The sequence below is a fragment of the Opisthocomus hoazin genome, chromosome 9 (assembly GCF_030867145.1).
Source record: "Opisthocomus hoazin isolate bOpiHoa1 chromosome 9, bOpiHoa1.hap1, whole genome shotgun sequence".
Taxonomy (NCBI): Eukaryota; Metazoa; Chordata; class Aves; order Opisthocomiformes; family Opisthocomidae; genus Opisthocomus; species Opisthocomus hoazin.
The window spans coordinates 34,369,214-34,390,761 of NC_134422.1; the positions used below are offsets into that span (position 1 = coordinate 34,369,214).

At 45.4% G+C, this 21,548-nt stretch overlaps 1 protein-coding gene across 3 annotated transcripts in view; it reads left to right on the plus strand.

The window, feature by feature from the left end:
• VWC2L (von Willebrand factor C domain containing 2 like) overlaps positions 1 to 21,548 on the plus strand; it is a 58,697-nt gene that overhangs the window by 16,559 nt on the left and 20,590 nt on the right. Inside the window, exons 3-4 of one of the 3 annotated variants that reach the window (XR_012765071.1) lie at positions 4,445 to 4,574; positions 11,047 to 12,100. The exons of 1 other annotated variant lie outside the window; for it this stretch is intronic. Coding sequence is in view for 1 of the 2 variants with exons in the window: in XM_075430924.1 (XP_075287039.1) it covers positions 4,445 to 4,574 (130 nt within the window). In the remaining variant the exon portion in view is untranslated. The remainder of the gene's footprint in view (positions 1 to 4,444; positions 4,575 to 11,046; positions 12,101 to 21,548) is intronic. One more of the 3 variants, XM_075430924.1, reaches the window with a different exon arrangement.

Genomic DNA, 21,548 nt, shown 5'->3' on the forward strand with positions numbered 1-21,548 from the left:
TACAGAAGCTTCTTGCAAGATCGTCCCTAAAACCTTGAAGTTTTGTGTGTCGGTTATTTGTGTGATTGTATCAGCTGCCTTAGACTAAAAAAATGCTTGATTCGGATCTTTTCAGCTGTAGAAAAGCATAAAAGAGTAGATTTAGACACTGAGTTTTGAATTTAATTTTCCATTTCCTTTTCTTCACCTCTCCTGTAAGTTTGGGAAGAATCAGTATTTTAGGTTATTTTCCTGAGGAACTGGTTGATTGTGAGATCTGTCTGTCTGTCCTCCAGTCCTTCTGGATGACTTGAGGGCCTGCTGGAGCCATCGAGTGTAGACCTCTCAGAGCTATGAAATTTCTGTGGTTTTATGAAACCTAGTGGCTGATTAAAGAAGGACCCACGTGGTGCCCAACCCCATAAGAGAGGGAGCCCCTTATCACTGTGAGCAGTAGCTGGATGATGTTAGCAAGCTTGCTTCCTACGTGTGCTGGCATTTGCTTCCAAAGAGAGGGTGAAAATGGTGGGGAACTGCTGTGTATGGGAGCGAGAGTGAAGCTAAGGAGCTACGGTACCCACATCTTGTTTGGCTTCTAAATTTCCTCTGCTCAGGGTGTATTTTGTTTCTCATTCTGTTTCCTTTGCTGCCTTTTTCGTTTGTTTGTTTATATCATTTATCAAGTTTATCATTATGTGCTCATGCACATAAAATCTTTATTAGCCACGTGTATTCTCTATTCTCAGTTTTAATTTTCCTTCTTTCTTTCTTTGTTAACAAACTCTCCTGATTGCAGATGTTTCCCATTTGACAGCACCTGAGACAAAGGCTTTCCAGCCACAGATGAGTGGTGGCTCCTTCCTCCGGTCACCCCGCTGTGTGGGGTGGTAGAAGTAGGGAATGAACCTGCTCTCCCAGCCAAGCCTAGAGTCACAGTCCTCCTTGAGATCAGTAGTCCGGAAGAGGAATAGAAGTCGGGCCTTGATCTTAGGAGGGGTTATAAACAGGGGTGTTTAGGTTCCACATCCTTGTACTTCTTTGGTCTCTTTGAAGTGACTGGCTGAAGGAGAGGTGAATCAGGGTCAGTGCTGAGACTGAGAAGGTCCTTTGTGCTCTTTGTCCCAGTTCATCTGTTCTCAAAAGCCCTTGAATGGTGGTTAGATGTTGGCCACATCTGCTTCCCACCAACTTGGCTTGACTTGGCCCCTACACTGACAACAACATCAAAGAGCATATTTCCTCACTAGTTCTGAAGGTTAGTGCTCTCACCCCTGTTGTAAGTGAAAATTGAGTAAAAAGAATTTCAGGTGCTTTGCACCAGTTTTCCCAAATCAAAATACCGTACTGATACCTTCTACAAAAGGACCCCGTTCTATCCTCTGGTTTTAATGATAGGTCCATTTCTTAAAACATACCTTGAACAGTAAGGGACCATGCAATTATGTGGACATGTATCTATGTTATGGCTGGGCACCGTGAACATCATTTCCTTTTGGACAATGGTGAGAAGAATGTTTCCACACCAACATCACTTGAAATCCTTCCCTAGAGAGTCTACTAAGAGATTATTCTGCATTGGACAGGTGAAATAAATAAATCATCTTTTGGACCAAGCCTTTTATGATCCACTAATCTTAAACACTTTTTCCAGAATATCAGTTCAAGGGACACGAATAAAGCGTTTGTACTGTCCATGTGGGAATGGCATAGCCTCTGATTTTTGTCCTCTCTCCTTCATACTTCAGAAATCTGCTGTATTTTTTGAACCTTGTTTTTCAGTAGGAATGAGAGTTTCTTTTCCTGAACTGGTGTTAGATGGTATTTGAACTTCAGTGGCTACAGAAGTGTAAACCACCTCTCTTCCATGGGGTATAAATCTTTAAATCAGGAATCAGAAAACAAAACTTTCGGACATCTTTCACTGGTTGCCTGTTCTGCACTGGTTCCCAGTTTGTCATTTCGCTGCTTGGTCTACCTACTGCCTATGTAAATAAATAGAGGACTGTTTTGGCCAGTGTCCCATAATTGTTCCACAAGAAGGGTAGCTCTAGGGAAACTGATAGCTGCGATGCAGAGCCCCCAGACAACAGTAAAAAGATGCTCAGTCACTTGGGGCAAAGTCCTTTCTGTAGGGGCAGAGGTTTGCAAATCGGATCCCAAAGTGCCGAGACATTCAGAAGCTGAGTGGACGCCAAGGCTTGAGTCACCCATGGAGGTCAGGGGCTGGGTAAGAGCCATGGTAAGGGGCACTGGCAAGTGAACATAATGGTCAGATAGAGGAAGATCCTGGAGGCCAGACCAGGTAGCTTAACTTTGACAGGGTGGGGAAGAGAAGGTGGCTGAGAAAAGTCTTGTCATTCATGCCAGAGCAGCCTTTTTGTTTGCTGGCTGGTTGTTCGGTGTACCGCTGAGGTGTGCTTTCCTTCTTTAATTGTGTGCAGTTCTTCCCTCTTGAAAAGCTGCTTTCAATGTCAAGCAGCATCATGGTTTATTACAGTGTCATTTTCACGTTACACCGACAACGCACAAGCGAAAGATGTGTATGTCATGTCTCATTTACTCAGTTGCAGAGTTGTTCAGGGGCGTCTTCTGCTTGTGCTGATCATCTTCAAGCTATAGATTGGGCTGCAGTCCTCGAAATGCATCACGTATTTCTTAGCATTGCAGCCACTGTAGTAGTGAAGATGGGGAGAAGTCCTGAAGGATACGTCAGTGAAAGCCTCCACAAATCACAAGATCTAGTTCTACTGCTCCATATAATTAGCGATTAAAATGAGTAAAAACAAAGCAGCAATTTTCTTATTGATCCCTCAGCAAATAGTTCTGTCTATTTTCTTGTGTATTGTTTCTTCTCCTTAAGTAGCCTTGAATAAGAAATGTCAGTCAAATGAATTTAGATTCCTGGTGTTTCAGACAGAAATCAAAGCAGGATTGAATGAGGAAAGATAATTAGACAGAGGAATTCCACCTCCACAGACTTCTTCCCTTGCTCAAGGAGTGCTGATTTTATCTAAATTGCCAAAGCCGTGAGCAAATGAGAGGTGATGGGAATTATAGACTGCAGACACTAAGACAAAGCAAGGGAAGCTTTAATTAGTGTATTTTAAGGTAGAAATGCATTTCCTGGGAATAAATTATTTGACTCAAGACATATGGAACTTCTTAGAGGTGAACTGAGAAGCTTTTTACCTGCCAGAACCGGGGTTCACTGGTTGTATCTGTCTGTAGAAATGAGAGACCCATCACTGGGGTCTGAAACACATTGGGCTGAATCCTCCTTTCCTTTGCATTTCACTTTTTTTTTTTTTTTTAATATGGAGGAATTCCTATTGCTATAGATTCCCACCAATGCAACAGAAAGCAGATTTTTTTCCAATACCCACATTTACTCGTTCAAGTGTTAGTGATGGACCTACCGTTGCTGAGGAATTGGGAGTTATGTATTGAACCTACAGGTACTGAAAGGAAGTTTTTTTTCCTTTCAAATTCTCCTCTTATTCTCCTTTTTTAGCTCTGCTGTCATCCTTTCATCACACTTGCACTCACATAAGAACACTGGGAACCTTAAAACACTGACCTTTCTATTTTTTAACAGATTTCCAAAGCTTTTCAAAAGGCGAGACAGTGACAACCCTCTACTGTTTGGAGGTAGATAGAAATTCCTGTTCAAATTGATGGAGCTGAAACAAAACCATTTAGTTGGGTGCTTTAATCCAGAACTCCCTGACTTCAGCACAATTATTTAGGCTCTTAATTATTTACGTATTCTATGTGAGGCAGTTGCTCACAACCTTGCTGAAACAGGCAGGAGTGGGGCCAGGACCAGATCCAATGATTATGGTATGGGAGTGCTTACAGACCCCTGATGCAGGTGCTGCACAAACACAGAATAAAATGTTTTTGCCCCTCCAAGAACCACGGTCTTCTCCTCTGCTCTGAAAAGCGGGAATGAAAGGACATCGAGAGGCCGGCAGATGGACAGAGCACCCCAGCAGCACCTTTCTGACAGCTTGGGGTTTGCTGGCAGTGGTGGTCTACCTGAGATATGACCTGGGAAATCACCCTGTCCTCCCTTCCTGGGATGAACCACCACTCGTGGTCTTCCAACAGTCCTGCTCTGCTCCTGGCCAAATGTGTGAGAGAGCTACAGATGAGTAGAGCAGAAGTACAACCTAGGGGCTTCAGCTCAGTCTTTTTGATGAAGGGAGCTGAAGTCAGACAAAAGCTGAAAAACCCCGCACCCTCTCTGGGAAAACATGTGTCATGCTCGCTGTTTTTTTCTAGTGTTCTGGTTGCCTGTTTCAGATGTTGCTGTTTTGTCCTATAGGTTAATTTGAATTACCCATGATGAATGAATGCAGTCAAGAAGTATTGAACGCAGATGTGTTTATCTTATGGCAAGATAGAAATGTTGCAAATTTGTGAGCTACGGGAGGAAATGGGCTAATTTTAGATTTGTTCCTAGCCCTCGCCATGCGAATGGTGTCGCTGCGAGCCCAGCAATGAAGTTCACTGTGTTGTAGCAGACTGCGCAGTTCCCGAGTGTGTCAACCCGGTCTATGAACCAGAACAGTGTTGTCCTGTCTGCAAAAATGGTAAGAAAGTACTGTATTGGCTTTAACAAACAGATATAAAGGAAACATTTTATTAAAATGTTGTTACTGATACATCGCCAGGAGATTAGCTTCCATCAGCACAGGCTGGCGTTGGGGCTGTTACTTCTCCTTGTGCGTGGGCTCCCATTACAAGGTAGCAACTGAAAATTAAGGCTGCCCTGCCTGGCCTGTGTCTTCTTATTGAAGCTGATGAGATTGCTGACTTGAGTAAGGCTTTCTAGGATTGAGTCTGATATCGGTGATAGTCGTTTCATGTCTTTGCTTTTTTCTCATAACTAGTCTAACATGAAATCAAGTATATAAAAAAGAGAGAGTCTTTGTCCCTAAATTAAGAAACCAATGGTTATTACCTAAGGCCGGGGAAAACTCACTAATATCAATGGCAACACTTCCAGTGGGGCCAGTAAAACACCCACCAAGCCTGTAACGGCATTGGTTGTGTGCTGGAGTCTGTGTGTGTAGCACTGGCCCTCATTGTCCTGCTGAAATTATTTCACGAATTGGAGTCTGATTCAGCAATACTTTCAAGAAAGGTTTTGGGATGACTGAAAGTACTCCTTTGGAAAACAGATCTGTTTCTAAGATCTCTCTAGTCTTGTACCACAGCTCATACACACATATGTCTCTGGAAAAGCACCTTTCTCCTAATGTAGGTATGATATGAAGACAGATTAAAAGGTGAGCTAGCTTCACATAAACCTCTTCATGGCTTTATTAACATGTAAGAAATGGCTACTTAGACTCATCTTCTCATGTTTACATTCACTATCCATATATATCTCCTCTTACATACATCACTGCTGCTGGAGAAGAGTAATGGTTGCTTTTGGATCTAAATGAAAATGTTTACAAATAAATAACATTTTCAATACATTTTCTGCTCTTTAAGACAGAGAAAAGCAAGGAGTTGGAAATGCAAAATATTTTTACTAAAGGAATTGTCAAAATTAAGACTGGTCTGGAAAATTATACTGAAAATGCTACTTGAAATCCTGAGGTTTATGTTAAACTATGATTTTTACTAAAAAATATTTTGGAAGGTTTTCGTTTAGAGTTTTATGTTTCTTTTGAAAAGCAGAAGATGTTCATAGGAAATTTCATTGGTTTGTTGTTGTTGGTGAACGTCAAAGAAAAGGTCTGTTAACGAGCTCTATCCACCACCTTTGCATATGGCCCACTGCACTTGGGTGTGGGGTTTCCCATCACACTCAATGAGATTGATGTCTTCGGTTGATGACTGGGAGAGCTAACAGTGGCCATCGCCGTGCCTGTCACTGTAGCCCAGATTCATTTACACCCGAACGAACGCCTCCTCTGTGTCCCCATCACATGTAGGGTACCATGCTGAACCCCCTCATTTACGGTGGCAGCACTTGCCGATTCCTTCCCACCTGGTTCGCGTCACACGAATCCAAACTGTGACTATCAGGCAGGCTTCCCAGGAGTGCAGACTCAAAGGTGGCTTCACACAGGTCCAGGAGCTGCTGGATTTCCTTACTAACCCTTCACCACCATGTCCATTTCCCCCAGTAAACAGACTCTCCCACTTTGGGGGTCAGTGGCTTTCTGTGTTGCAGTCCCAACATCCCTGGTGATTGAGAGTGGGCAGCATCTTTCTTCCAAAAACAGTCAGAGTGCCCAGATAACCAGGAGGAAAGGGGAAGAAGCAGCTCATGCTGAAGGAAATGAGGAGAGGAGGACAGAAGGACAATCAGCCACCCGCTGAAGGGGCTCCAGGGCACAGTGATTGGAACCCTCAACTAGAAGCCAGGAGGCTTCCTCCATGGTTTAGCCAAATTTCTCCACTCTTCTATTCACTCATCTGTTGGAGATACAGATATAAAGTTGTCTGAAACCTGTTTTAGGCAGGGAAGTATTTCTCAGCGTCCTCTTAAGAGCAACCTGCATGCCTTGGGGATCCTGGTCTCTGGGGCCAGGGAGATCGGGGCTAGCAGCACAGCTCTGAGCCAGCGGTGGATGAAGTGGAGAGGCATCGCGGTGGCTTGGCTATTCCTTGGGATCCAGGAGCATATCTACATGGGGAATACTGTGGAGGGGAGCTGAACCCCTCCTTGCGTCGCAGCCTCGCTGTAGGGATGGATTGTGCGACCCCCCAGCTGGCAGGGCTTTCTGCTCCTCCTGCTGCAGCTGGAGCTGACTGGCTAATAGCTGGCCAATGCTTGTATTTCTGCCTTTATCCTTTGCAAATGAAATGAAATAATTCACACAGTGATAGAAATCAGTAGACGCCAAGATAGCCTCCGTTGTCACAGGGAATCTGATGAGCAAATTTTGTTACTGCTCTTGGATGTGGCTCCGAGTGTGGCGCACACGCTTCGCCTCCCTCTTACATTTGAGGAACTTCTAACAGACATTGCTGTGTCTCTTCCCCCTCTAAATCCCTCTGACACGTCCTAATGAATGCGGATCGCAATGCTTTAAGCTGTCTGTTCTTCTTGAGACCAAGATTTTATCTTTTGGCTCTCCGATCTACCCAGTCAATTAAAGCTCAGTTTCACAAATGCATGAAGATAACACAAGCTGACAGACCCACTTAAGTGACTGAAACCCTCCCTTTTTAAAATTTGTTTGTTTTTTTTCCTTCCATCCAGTAGTTTTTGCTTTCTACCAAAGTGGTGAAGGCAGTTACAGTGCGATGTTTCAGTGTGATGCAAAGATTTTAGCTTAGCCTTAGTCCCTGTGGTCATCGTTTTAGACTGACAAACAGAAGAGCTCAAGGGATACAGCTGCTGGGGAAAATAAAAGTTAATCCCCAGAACAATATGTAGTGCAAATCCTCATTTCAAAAGCTACTCCTTAAAACTTTGGTAAGGAAAATCCTCGGTTTAGGTTAAAGCATAGCCCTGCATCATTTGCTGCACTCTGCTAGCAGCGTGGCTTGCCTGCTTGTTTAGCTGTTGCTGCCATTAACAGGAGAATAATTTCCTCTTGATACATTCAGATAGATTTTCATGCCTTTCTTAATTATGTCTTGCCAAGCGCAAAAGTGCTGTGAAGCAGTGAGGTTAATGCAAAAATCTGTTGATTCTAACATACCTGACCTGAAGATTCATAAAAAGCCAGTATCAATTTCCCTCCCTCTACCATCATTTAAGAGCAGTCTGAACAAGTGGCTTTGGAGACTTTTTCCTTATTGTCAAAAGAAATAGAATTGTTATCTTGTGCTTTGCTAAATGTGGTGTGTCTCGTGCAAAGCTGGCTCTGCTCAGCAGCAGATACAACATTACATGCAGAGCAGGCAGAGTTCACTGGGAGGCTAAAATCTGGGGGTGAAGGAGGATGAGGACATTTTATCCTCCGTGTCCCATCATCCAGTTTGTCAGAGTGGATTTTAAGGGGGATGGCTCCAGGTGCTGCACAGCATTTTTGTCATGGAGATGAAAGGTCGCTGGATTTCATGTTTCCTAGTGGTGACAGACCGCAGAATTATGGCCCCAAGTTATTATTTCTAGTCACTGTGACTTCTCCAGACAAAAGTGTGTCACCTATTGTTAACTCTCTCCTCTGCGGGCTCTAAAATTTGTCTATCACTGTTAAGCTCGTGGCTGCCACCATCTATGCTATGCCTCCTGCCCCCAGGTTCTCCTGCAGTTCAGCAAGAACATCCATCCACTCTGCTTACACCGAAGCCTTTCCAAGCAAAAATCCCTCACGAGGTCACCATCCTCCTGTGTCCAGGGTTGTAGACATGCCTGCGTGGTGTTACTCATGCTTCCCCCAGGTCCTCTCACCTGACCCTGAACTCTTCATTTCCAGACCTCTGCTTGTCCCTCCCCATAAATCCATCCACTGCTGTGGGTTGAGCCTCATTATTGGTGGGACATGGTTTTTTTTAAAGCCATTCCTTATGCATTGCTATGAGGTTGTTCTTTACATTTGCTTCAACCCTTTGGACATGATCTGGCAGGGATGCAGAATGCCGGGGGGGGGGGGGGGGGGTCCCCCAGTGTGTCATCACTTGCATCTCTTAATCTGGTTAATTTGTGATCCAGATTAAATGACTTCCTCTTTGACAGCTTGGAACAACTCTCACTGCGCAAAGGAGAGACTCATTGTGTTTCGCCTTGCCCAGTGCTGCTTGTTCAGAGCCAAAACCACCCACTCCCAACATGCTCTTTCTAGGAGAAGAGTAGATGTGCTCCAGCAAGGAGTCCCCAGGTGGCCTCAGAGGTCCTTGCTCCCATGCTGTGCTCAGTTAGCGACATGCTGATCTTTGCCCACCGCTCTAAGGGGGCTCAGCTTCATGCTACTTGTGCATCCATCCCCGGTTTGCTGCTCTGTGGAAGAAAAACCAAATGCAATTTCAAATTAGCAGCCTCACAGCTGCTTGGGGAAAGGATGGAGGTGAGTGGAGGCAAGAAAAGGGCAGTGAGGGTTCCCAGCAACCAGTGTTCTCCTGATTTTACAAAGTGCTCATTCGGAGTTATATCCAAAAATAATTTCAACATTAGCAAAAATTCATCATCATGGGGGATTTTATGGCACAGCTGTGTCAGGGAAATTAATTTAGAAATTCCAATAAATGCCACAATAGAATTGTTAACTTCTTTTCCTCTCTAAAGTGTGAAATTCTTTTCAGAGCATTTCAAAGGCGCCTTCGTCCATTTACACATACATTAACACAATTGCTAAAATAGACTTTGCCTTGGCACTTTCATTTTCTTGAGGGATGAACAGAATAAGCACTATAAATTTCTGTTTTGGGGTCTGGTTTTTCTTTTAATTTAATTTTTGTTGCCACCAATCCTCAACAAAAGAATTTGTTACCAACAAGGCAGATAAAAGCTAACGTCCACAATTAAATACTTCCTGGCAACTATGCTTACTCATGTTACTGTGGGCTTCTGGAGACATTTGTGATGAAATACTGGGCAGCAGGAAGACGTTTTGTAGATAATCTGTCACTGAGTCTTTAATTAAAGTTTTAAATTATCACAGTTGATACAGATTTCAAAGTAAAGAGTCTGATCCTTCCCTCCACACACAAGTGAAAGTTCCCTTTGACCTTGAAGAGATTTTACCTTTGTAAAATAGCATGTAGTCAGGCAAAGCTGTTATGGATATTTATTGTAATATGCTATAAATATTAATAATTCCATACAAATGTCTTTATCTTTGAGGGCATGAGCACAAAACCGAGTAAATAATAATTTATTTCCATGCATATAAAGCCACATCTTACCTAAGCTTCTCTCTTAATTTACTAGACTATAAACTTGCTGCTCATTATTTCTCTGTTCGAGTTAATTTGAAATAAGCATTCTGCACCCCAGTCTGTTCCTTCTGTAACACAGCGTGTTTTGCCCAGAAACCCCCCAAGGATTTTCCCAGCCTGTTGAAGCCAAGGGCAGCCTTTCCTTTAGCAAACAGGTGTGTGTTACATGTGTCCCTAAGTGAACATTGCATGCCACTGTGTAGAACAACACCCCGGGGCTGACCTTTGAGGCTGCCTATTCATAGCAGGCAGTATGTAGAAATGCCTTTCTTCGGCGCAGGAGATTTTTTGAAGGCCCCACGGGCTGAAGAGGTGTCCCTTTGGAAAAGTTCCGCTGTGGACAGCGGCAGGGAGTTGGTGCCAGGCCATGGGCAGGCACCCCCCAGGCTGTTCGCGTCCTGCCCAGCCACATGCTGGGTGAAAGCTGGTTCAGGAACTTTGTTTACACTCATAAATTAATCAGGGTTACTACTGATTACCACTTGGGTGGGTAGACCTCCCAGGAGAATCTAGATGCCACAGAAAGAGATGTTGGCGATGCAGTCAGTGACCAGGGCTCTTCCTTCTGAATCAGCGAGGCAACCAAATCAATGCCCAGGTATTGTCTTAGGGAGGCAATGTGATTTGTTTATTTTGCAAAACCCTGTGGGATTTTGGGAGACAAAAGGCTCCATATAAATGTAAATTGTTTATTGTATTTTAGGTGAAGGTAATGGATTAACAGTACAAGTTGTTAACCAGTATTGACATAAAGAACTTCTCCATGTGGTCTCTATTGTTCCAAATTATCAGCTATCTTGAAAACTGCCGAGTTTTTAATAACGAATAATCCAGTGCCTGGATATTAAGTTGCCTGTGCTTTATTGCATAAATATAGCTTGTTGTTTAGCTGCAAGATGTGGATCACTAAATCTCCAGGTCATTGTTTCGGAAAGCATCTGCTTCTAACGTGATCAGTGACAAAAAAATCAATGAAGTGTGGAAAAAAATTACTAGAAGTTTGAGGAAAAAAAGGAAGGTTTTGGGGAGAGGATGTTTTGTCTGCCATTTGATTATATGCAACTGTTGCAGGATAAAGCTGACACAGAAAATGTGGCAAGAGGACAAGAGAAGACTTCATATTCGTTTCCTTTATGGAAAGCAGTGTTTTGGAGCCATGGGGAAATTCCTTTAGAAAAAACAACTAAATAAAATTCCTCTTCTAATTTATTTCAGAAATTCCTGAAATGGCCAGATTTTAAGATTGCAGTTAAAACCCCTTCAGTCAAAGTCTGTGCAATATGCTGATTGATTGTGCAGATGCAAGTTGAATGTGACCAGCCAAGAAGAAGATGTATCCCCCACGCTGGACTTTGCTGGACTCCACGATCCTCTTCATAGGTCTCGGAGACCGAAGCCAGAAGCATAGCGTAGCCGCATCACCGTTCGTTCTTGGTGGATGAAGAATTCGTGGCAGCCAGCCAGCTTTTTGGGTACTCAGTTGATCCCAGCACCCCATTCAGATGGCATGCTGAGGAGTCATGGGAAGGACCTGCTCCTCTTCAGGCAGCGCTTTCCCAGCACGGCGGGGCTGGTGGTTGTTTCACAGCCAACTCCTTAGCGCAGCTGTGCTGATGCAGAGATGCCAACCCAAATCAGGAGTCGTCTTCCATTTTTGCAGAACCTGTGGAAGCCACCTTAACATTGCGATGGCAGAGCCCAGTGCACTGAGGCTTGGTGGCCAGCTGTGAAAATCAATGGTTTCAGAAGATTGAATGCAAAAGAAAATTCATGAGACTGCAAAGGATGCTTTTTTGGTTGTTTGTCGGCTAATGTTCTTTGTGTTTACCAGCAGGAATGTAAACTGTGGTGTTCTGTTAGCTCAATTAAAGGAGTGATTTGATTACTAACAGAGGGAAAAAGGGATTGATTTAAAAGCTGGTAGAAGATTAAAACTGAAAACAAGGGGATATATTTGGGCCAGGCAGTCACCAACCTAACAAAATACTTCAGTACTTGCTTTATTCTTCCTTGAAAAAGAAGTCATTTTGCTGAAATTGATTTTCAGTGGAGCTCGTTCACCTCCATCACTTTGGGCCAAGTTGTTAAAGGCATGTAGATGCCAAACTTGCTGGTGAGAGTTAGGTATGTAAGCATTGCTTTTGGAAATCTCACACGGATGGATTATCCAGATGCATCCAAATGCCCTGCTGACTGAAGACTGTGAGCTGCTCCCTGTGGACACAGCCATTGGAAGAGTCATCTAATAACAGCGAAAAGCTTTGGAAAGGTAGATAGAGGTTCAGCCTTCCAGAATTAGCCATCCTTGTGCTGGATAGCATCAAGGAGGGCTGAGTTGAATCTGCCACCTCCTGAAGCTTAGAAGAAGGTGAGACTAGAAGAGGTGAGGGAGAGGAAAAGCCTTTAGAGAACAAGACAGATGTGAACTGAACAGCGCTTAATGTGATTAACTCTATCACACAGCTCAGTGCTCACACAAAGCGGTAGCTGCTGGACTGTGTGGCGTCAGAGTGACAGGGACGCTGCTAGGAAAAGCCCGATTCAAAGAGTGTTGCAGTAGGGTGCCAGTGGGACAGCAGCCCCTTTCGACCCGATGTGTTCATCTGCATGCTTACAGGTCAGCTAATGCTTCCCGAGCATTTGTGGTCTCTTCCTCTGCCCAGGAAGCAAGAAAAGGATAATTCACGTATTTAACAAGGCAAGAGAAGACTCTGCCAGACAACCAGAGGCCAGGCAGGAGCTGAAAGCCGCTATCCTGAATTTGTACCCCAGGTCCTAACCATGTTTCCGTGCTTCCACCCCATCAGAGTTCAAAATGAATGTCTATAGGCACCCTAAAGAGAAGGGTCGGCGAGAGGATTATGAGAAGCCAAAGCTCTCATTAAGCGGACACAGCTCACAGAAATGTGGGAAACACGTTAAATGGTCCGTGCTGCTCTTTAAACTCAGAAATATTTATGAAGAAGCATCTGCTCACCGGTGATTGTTTCCCCTTGGGAAAATGTTGCTGAAATTTGTGTGCACAAGCCTATGGCAGTGGTAGTTCAAGATCCACTATCATAATGATAGTATAGTATAGAGGAGGGGGTGGGCTTGGGTTTTTAGGGGGTGAAAAAGTTCCTAGATTCAGATTGGGAAACCAGATTCCTTTTGCAGAACACAAGCAGCCCAGGCAGTACTGAAATTCAGTCAGGCGTGGTGTTGCTGTTCTCCACCTGATTGGATTTTTGGTATAACTTAGAAGACCAAAAGTGACATTATTATCCAATTACATTGCTGTAAACCATTTGGCTGCAAGAGAAGCCTAAAGCCAAATCCTGAGTCTGTGTCACTTAGTGTAACACCGGCAGCGTTGTTTTACTCTGGTTTACTCCAGCTGAGGATCTGACCTGCAAGAACTAATATCTCTGGGTGACTCACAGGCAAATTGCAGAAGGCTGGGGTGTTTTGCATGGCCAGGCTTTCTAAAAGGATTAGAGATGGGTTTGCTTTTGCAGCTCCAGAAGGTTGGGATTATTAAGCATATCTGTATGAGAAGAGTGGCAGACACTGTCTTCATGTATTTCTAATTTAATGAATGTTTAATGCTTCTTTTATTGGAGCCTACATGTATGTAGAGTAGAGGACTTTAACAAGGGGTTGACTTATGTCAAATAATTGATGTTTGAGCTGCTCCTTTTACATGAAATGCAGACTGTACAGAGCACAGAGACTGTAATGAAAATATGAATTAAAGATTAGAGCTAAGCAAGTCTGAGAAAACTTAGAATTAAAAAAGGCACTTAGAAGTATTCTCTTCCCACTTCCTTTGCTTCCCTCCTCCTTTTCTATGTCTCCGTCCTCTCTGCTGCTTTGGTAGGGTCCTACATTTCAGCCACAGCCTTCTGTCTCTTCTACACCTAAACACCTCTGTGAAGGAAATCAGTGCAGTAATCTCATTCTGAGTATCACTGTATGTTTGCACATCATCCTAGCCTGTTACGCTTGCCAAATCACCAATCAGTTCAGCTGGAGAGACTAAAAAGTATTTTTAAGGTGCATTTTTCTTCATCTCTACCCCTGATTTGCTGATGGAGTGCATCTCCTGGGCCGAATGAAAATAAGTGCAAGTTCTGTGGAATCGTTTGCCGGAGGGACGCACAATTTGCGACAGCACATCCGTGAGGGTGAAAGAGTATTAGTTGTACATGGCGGCGATGCTGCTGTGTGACAGTGGTTGAGCTGTGCTGCCTGGAGAAGGTTCCTGCAGCATAGGCTCAAGGCTGGTACACTGCCAAGACCGCTATCAGACATTGCCTGTCCCTGTTGTCCAGAGATGCTTTTCTGCCCATGAACATCAGCATCCCTCTCCTTCCACCCCCTTGGGCCTCCCTCCCCCTCTCGGTTAGCTGTCTTCATGCTTTGGCTTTCCACGGGTCTTTTCAGCTCTCAGTGCGGGTCTATGAGCTCAGCACCAAGGCATCACTCCTGCAGCATGAGTTTCTTCTCACCTCAGTTCCTGCAGCACAGGCTGGAAAGAGCTTGACTGGTTAAGGGAGGTATTTTCTCGCTTCCTGTGTTTGTGTTCAGAAAACCCTTTTGCAATATTGATCTGAATTAATACCTGAGACTGAAGAGCTTAGGCTTGGTCATGAGCAAATAAAAGCCCAGATGAAAAGAGAAGAGGATGTTGCTTTCTTTGCTTTGGCTGCTTGGTTGGTGTGGTTCAGTTCCTCGCATCTCCGGCTGTACTGGTACAGCTAAAGAAAGGAGAGCTGGGCAGGGAATCCACCCGTGGGACCCTGATTGTCAGCACTTTGTGATGGGTGGCAGCAATCAGCCAGCGCCGTTTTAGCAGGCTTTGTGTGCTCCACCACCCAGCTGTGTCTTCACCACAACCCCAAGGCACATATGGCACCCTTGATACTAAGGGACCGTCACCCCACTGGGCTGCAGAGCCTCCCTCCAGCTAGCTCAGGCAGTCAAAAGAAATGCACAGAAGAAATAATTATGACTTAACGGGGAGAAGGCCTCTCCAGGGGTCTGGAGGAGGTCAAAGGAGAAGTGCTGGGTGGTGTAGATGTGGCCAGTCTTTGCCACATGGCATGTACACGAGCTCTTGAAACTTAAAACCTTAAAAATCAGAATTTACTTATAGTAGAAACCAAAAAAGTCAGACTAAAACCTGCAAAACACCACAGAATGGCAGTCTCATCTAACAGTGTTCCAGTGATATCTGCCCTGTCCGCTATGCATTCAGGATGTGTGTGATTTCATCATATATATCATTTAACCTTATTTTTGCACAAAGGTTGTCAACTGAAATTCAGATTTCATCTGCTAGGAAGATGGAAAGGCAATAAAAGCTCCCCTTAGGTACCCCTGACATCTCCATCCTCCTCACACCTATTCTGCACCATGTAAGCAATAGTATATTTCTTGTGCATAGAGGCTCCCTGGGTTTATTCTTTTCAGGTAAAATCTAACAGGTTGGTATTCCACTTGTACCTGTTTCTGAAATTGTAATTGCCACAAGGAATTCAATAAGTAATTTTGAGAAAAAAAAAAAACAAACTAATATGGACCAGTCCCACAACTGATGTAAACTGGTATACCTTATTTTACATCAGCTAAGCCACATTTTTGTCCCAGTTAAAAATATTTTGTGCCAGATAGTGCTGGTAGGGAAGCTCATTTTTGCTAAAATAAATGGGGCAGAAGCTGATGAACCAAAAAGTACTGATGTCCTGCATCTATTGAGAGAAATGTGTGAAGATGAGCACATAAAGTTCTCCCCGACCTTGCAAAGCTCAGACTTTTTTCACTGCAGCCAGTTGAGTGTATTTGATGAAGATGGGAATATGTTGGTCAGAAAATGCTGACTCACTGAAATGTCCCTGGGAAAAAGGCCAATTATAGCAAACTTGCTGTTTGCACATTAAAAAAGGTTGGAGAAAAAAAAAACTTGAAATAATCAGAGGCCCCGTTTTAATGCTTTCAGAATGAACTGACTCAAATCTGGGAGGGTGGAGGGAGTGATGTGGGTTTGCATGTAGATCTTTATTTGATAATTTGGAACATTTCAAATAGGGAAAATGGAAATGAAGGGCCTTTTTGCCCGATGAATTATTTCAGACAACCTGCTCTGTTTTTTATTAAAACCAAAAGGTATTTGCAACTTTGATTTTCCCTCCCCATTTGAGTGGGAGAGGAATAGCAGAGAGCTCTGACTGCAATGGGATATGTCCTTCCCGCTCAGCTCTTGCCCTCGCCTGGGTAAGTAGTCAGGTCCAGGGTGGGATTAAAATACTCCTCTGGGGTTAGATGCCCTTGGGCCACTGCTGTCCACACCTGCCTGGAGACGGCTGCCGGCACCCAGCACTTCTGGGGAAACCCTCTGCGTCTTGCAGGATCAGGCCTGCAGACTTTGCTGTTTGCGAGACAAGCACCTCGAATTGCACCTGCTCTCTGATTGAAATGCATGGGAAATGTCAGCAGGCGCGGGTGGAAGAGCCCTCGTTCAACATTGCCGTGGTACTCTGGAGTCTCGTTAGCTCAGGTCAGTGCATTTGCCTGGTTTCTGGCTTGCGAACTGAAATAGTGTGCTTTTGTGCCACCCCCTCCCAGCTCTCACTGCATACAGAAACAGCTACAAAACCCAGGGAGCAAATCATCCCCCTGTCAGCTCCTCGGGCTGCGTCTGACACGCAGCGGTTCGGTGCCGAGCCAGCTCAGTCTGCAACTCAAAGGCTCTGATTCCGTGAGGCCTGAGCCAGCACTGGGTGCTCCTTCCAGAAAAGCCTCGGCCTCTGATCTCTGACTCATCGCAGCCACCGCTGACGTCCAAGGGACTCCGTCTGTATCAGGATTATTCATCTGAACCGGGTCCGCAGCAGCATCCGATGCGTCATCCCTTATCTCCCAGCAAGCAGAGGCCGGCAGTAGCGCGGGCGGTGTGGGCATCGGCCCCTTCCCGACAGCACGGCAGCCGCAGACCTGCCCGCCGGGTTACGGATCAGGGCAGTGGCTGCCAGCTAGTAATGAATGAATTTAGCTTGCTTTTGTTTGACAGGCTGCGGTTGGCGTTCGTGAGGCTCTTGTGTGCTCGCCATGCTACAAGGAAAGCAGAAAGAGAATTTTTGGTTACTTATCAAGCTGTGTCAAACAAAAAAGAAATGTATTACAGCAAATGTCGAATGGTAATTGTTAAGAACTCGGAAAACTGTGATTAAAAATAGAAACCTGTCCACAATAGTAATAATTAGATATATTCGATATATTTTGCACAGAAACCATGTTTTTTTCTTGGCTACATTCGTGACCCTTAGAGAACGAATGCACTGTGGTCCAGTTCTGGAGACTGGTGTAAATTGGTCTGACTGCCTTACTCCAAGGGAAACACCCATGCTTTTTCAGCAGCTGAGGATTTGTCCCCCTCTCTCCCAGCTGTCCTAAGAGCTTGATCATGAAGTTGTTACGAGCAAAAAATAGCCTGGGGTCAGTTCCCATGCTCATGTAAGCCAGCTTCATGCCCTCCGAGTCGGGGGTGCTGCTGCCGTCACCCCTGTGAGGCGGCGCAGCCCCTTGGGATGCTGTCTGCGGGGGGAGCATGCGTGGCTGGGCTGGGAGGGGCTGCACATCCCCCACATTGCTCCTCTGCCTCCTTTGGTTTGCTGCCGTTTCGTTGCCAAAAATACCGTGCTAAAATCGGAGTAAGGGACTGCGAAAGACAAGAGGGGTTGTGCTGGGTTCAGCTCTCCTGGTGCTCAGTGTGAGCCTCCCAGAGCCCCTTCTTGAACAGTTTCACCCGTACTTGAAGGACTTCACTGCCAAATGGTCCCTTGGGTTTCCCAAGTGGGTCAGCCCATGAAATAAAAGCGGTTACTTTTCTTTGCAGATTTAGCCTGACTTATGTCTATGCATCTAAAGGCTCGAGGAGCAGTGGTGGAAGGGGAATGGCCTCAGAGGAAGGCATTGTAAGCCGCCAGCAACAAAACCAAGACCTTTCTTGCTCCTCTGTTGCATGCAGCTCATTTTCTCCATCTCAGGGAAGCACTCCCTGCTCTCTCCCTCCTTGGCTTCACGTGTGATCAAGCAAGGAGCTCCTCTCCTAACCAAAGGTTAAACAAAGTGGTGCAGCTATCCTGTAGCCAGAGACGAGATTAGAGGAGACCACTGGCTAATTGGGAGCAGCAGCTTGGCAGGTTCACATGGAATGCTGATAGGCAGTGTCAGACTGGCAGGGACAGCCAGCGCCCAGCAAACAGGCTCTCCCAGCCCTGTGGATGTGCCGGGGTTTCAAAGCGGTGTGTGAAAGCTTTTGCTTGTTGGAGTAGGGTTTGCTGGATGTGGTGATGCTCAAGGTGCATCAAGGAAATGGGTGCGTTTTGTCCTCCCAACTGAGGATCGGGCTTTCTAGGCATGACCTGCTCCAGTACACAAAACATTTGCACAGGGCAGTCTGCAGTAAACCAGCTATTGCATGCACTGGCTGAATTTCAGTTTTGTGGAGAACAGACTCCTAAGTTGGGCTAACCCAATGGTTCTCCACTGCTGTACGTATTAGTAGGCAGGGGGTCAGCAAAGGGGCTACATATCATTGGCTTTCTGTTTTCCACTAATCTGTTGGGAAAAAAGTTTAAATAAAATCTCCCAAATAAACTCATTATGGCCAAAACTTTCCCAGCTGCTAAGGACAAAGCGGCAGTGAGTCTGGCAGTGCTGGCAGGCATGACACCTTTTAATGTCCTTTTAGTAATGGCACCTTTTAATAAGGCATTATTGCTGTCTCTGTGGGGTCTGCTGCACCCCTGTCTTCCAGCATCACCCCCACGGCCATCACCTTGGGAGCAGATGACCTCTTGGCAGTGAGTCTCTGACCCCTTGTCTGTAGGAGGGAGCCTTGCTGTCAGTGTCGGGTAGGTAATCCTGACAAGCAGCTGTAGGCACCACGTCCCTGAGCGGCGGCCATAACATGTCCGATAGGCTGTAGCGTCAAGTTGTGCATTTCACCCCGTGATTGCTGAGTTCCTACATTTCTCAGCAGAAATCTGCTGCCTCCGTCAAGGATTTCGGCTGTGCACCCCAGGAGGGGATCTCTGGGGCAGAGCAACGCCCTGCGCTTGGACATCGGCAGCCCCGAAGTCGCAGTTGATACTTTGACTCCTTAACACTCCTGCCCTCCTGGGCAGCTTGTGCGTTACAGGTGACATTTTCCCTCTTTTTAGCGCTACTGGTCAAGCAGTGCCAGCATGAAGCCCATGTGTCACCCTCCTGTCATCCTGCCCCTAAGGTTTCACAGGACTCGTCCTGATTTTTCTCCAAAATTTTCCAGCTGAGAGATATCTTCAATAAAGATGGCAGAGTTTATTCACTGGGCTTGGCAATCACTTCATGGCCCGGGGAAGAAGGATGCAAAATAAGAGTCTGGGGGGTACAAATAGATGGTGTTTGCTCTCGAAAGCATCCACTGGAGATTTACCCAGCCCTGGCCTGTGCTCTCTATAAGTATTTAGTCTTGCTGGCTGATGGCTCGCTTGTGATATGGTGCTTAACAGCCCCGTTCTGCAGCATATGTGCTGGGCGCATCAATAACCTGATCTTCATTAGGGAGCTGGGTCAGGCTGCCCAGCGGCAGAAGTCAGCTCCCAGCCAGCCAAGCGGGACTGGCCACAAGCACAGAAAGCCTCCGCCTCGTTTTATCACTTGGCACTGTAATCGGTGGCTTTTAATGAAGGCAGAAGGCAGTCGGTTGCGAAGGGCGCAGGAGGAGCAGGGATGTTGGGAGGAATTGGCCGTGGTATGAATAAATGCCAGGGGAGAGGAGGAAGGGAAGGCGTCGGCAGCGAGGGTGCCTGGCATGACAGCACAAATAATTGGCTTTATTTAGATGCCAGTGCCCTTTCTTTCCTCCCACTTTTTTTTCAATGAGTACAAAAAGAGCAAAATATAAACCTCCTAGGGCCTACTGCAAGATCTCAGCTGTGGCAGGGAGGGGACCTGTCTTGAAAGCACTGAGGCGATGCTGTCTTCAAAACAAACATTTCCCTGGCTTTCTTCTGACATTAAAACCCTTTCTGAGGCAGCAACGTTAGTTATGATAGCCCTCTGGATGCTGACTTTCTCACTGCAATTGCTGCGGAGGAATAAAGAGGAGAAAAAGGAAAAACAAAAAAGCAAAGGGAAGGAAGGCGAAGCCGAACTAATAGAGTAACTTCTGGCGCTGGCAAGTTTTCATCTTCCAAGGTCAGCCCTGATTTCATTTGGAGAGTGCTTTGCTCTTTTTAGCAGTTTTGGCTATTGCAGCCATACATACAAAGGACCATCTGGAAATCTGTTCCCAACTTTAGCAGGCGTTAACATCAAGTTGCCCTGAGTCTGTGTTTGCTTGCTGGCAGCAGCAGCTCCATGTTGAGCTTGTCTGGGCTTCTGCTCATGTCCCTGACAAGGCAGGGACTGGGTACAACCCCATGCGGTGAAGTCAACCAGGCAAGGTGTGCACAAGGCCCTTGAGCTTTCCCCAAAAATTCTACCGTCCTTTACAGAATCACAGAAACACAGAATGTTCGGGGTCGGAAGGGACCTCTAGGTACCATCTAGTCCAACCTCCCTGCTGAAGCAGGGTCACCTACAGCAGGCTGCACAGGACCTTGTCCAGGCGGGTCTTGAATATCTCCAGAGAAGGAGACTCCACAACTTCCCTGGGCAACTTGTTCCAGGGCTTCGTCACTCTCAGAGTGAAGAAGTTCTTCCTCATGTTCAGACGGAGCTTCCTATGCTTCAATTTGTGCCCATTGCCCCTTGTCCTGTTGTTGTCCTGTCCTTTAGTTGTTGGCTTTGGGGCTAGTCTGGATTTTGGGGTACTTTTTTTTTCCATCTTTTTTCCTGCGTGTAGGTTGAGCTCAGCTTTTGTTATATGCATTCAAGAGTACAAGAGAGTGTTTCATTTTCCAGATTAGAAAATGCTCAGAGGTGTAATCAGGTCCTTCCACAGTATTTAATTATCCATAATTAAAGGCATCTACACAAAGCACTGGATTGTCAAAGACTATTCTTGTGTTACATTGCTAATAAATTAAGTAATTAATTGGCATTAAAAAAATACAATAGGAAACATCAGTCTTTTAAAGTAAAGCATTTTTTAGGCGTTTTATAAAATCATTAACTTGTATCAGGTCAGTAGCTGTTCTAATGTCTAAATCCCCCTTATGGCTTTAAGAAAAAAATTGTAAAGGGCAAAACGAACACAGGAAATACAAGGCAGGGAATACTTGCTAAAGAGCATGGAAACACTCAGAAATGGGGCATTCCATTTGGAAGTCATCCGTCACTTTGCTGCTCTGTCCCACTGTCCCTTCCTCTTGCCAATAAGGTCTGAGCCAATGGCAATCCCATTGGAGAGAGCAGTTTGCAGCCTCAAATCTGTCACGTTCCTACATGTTTTATTAAAAATATTTGTCTGCTGGGTTTGGTTTTAGTAACCCACGTCCCCTCAGGCAGGGCACTGCCTCAGTGCCTCAGTTTCCCCTGTGTACTTCCCTGCCCTGTGGGGGTGCTGGGATGGTAACAGGCTCTCAGTTGTGAGCCGTTTGGATACAGCGGTGCCACCGAGGCCAGAGAGTGAGTAATAGTTTTATCCAGTAATTAAGTAACAAAAACAGACCGTCAGAATGAGGGATAATGAAGGATTCTGAAAATTGGAGGGGGGAGGTGGGATACAGAGCCACCATAAATGTTCC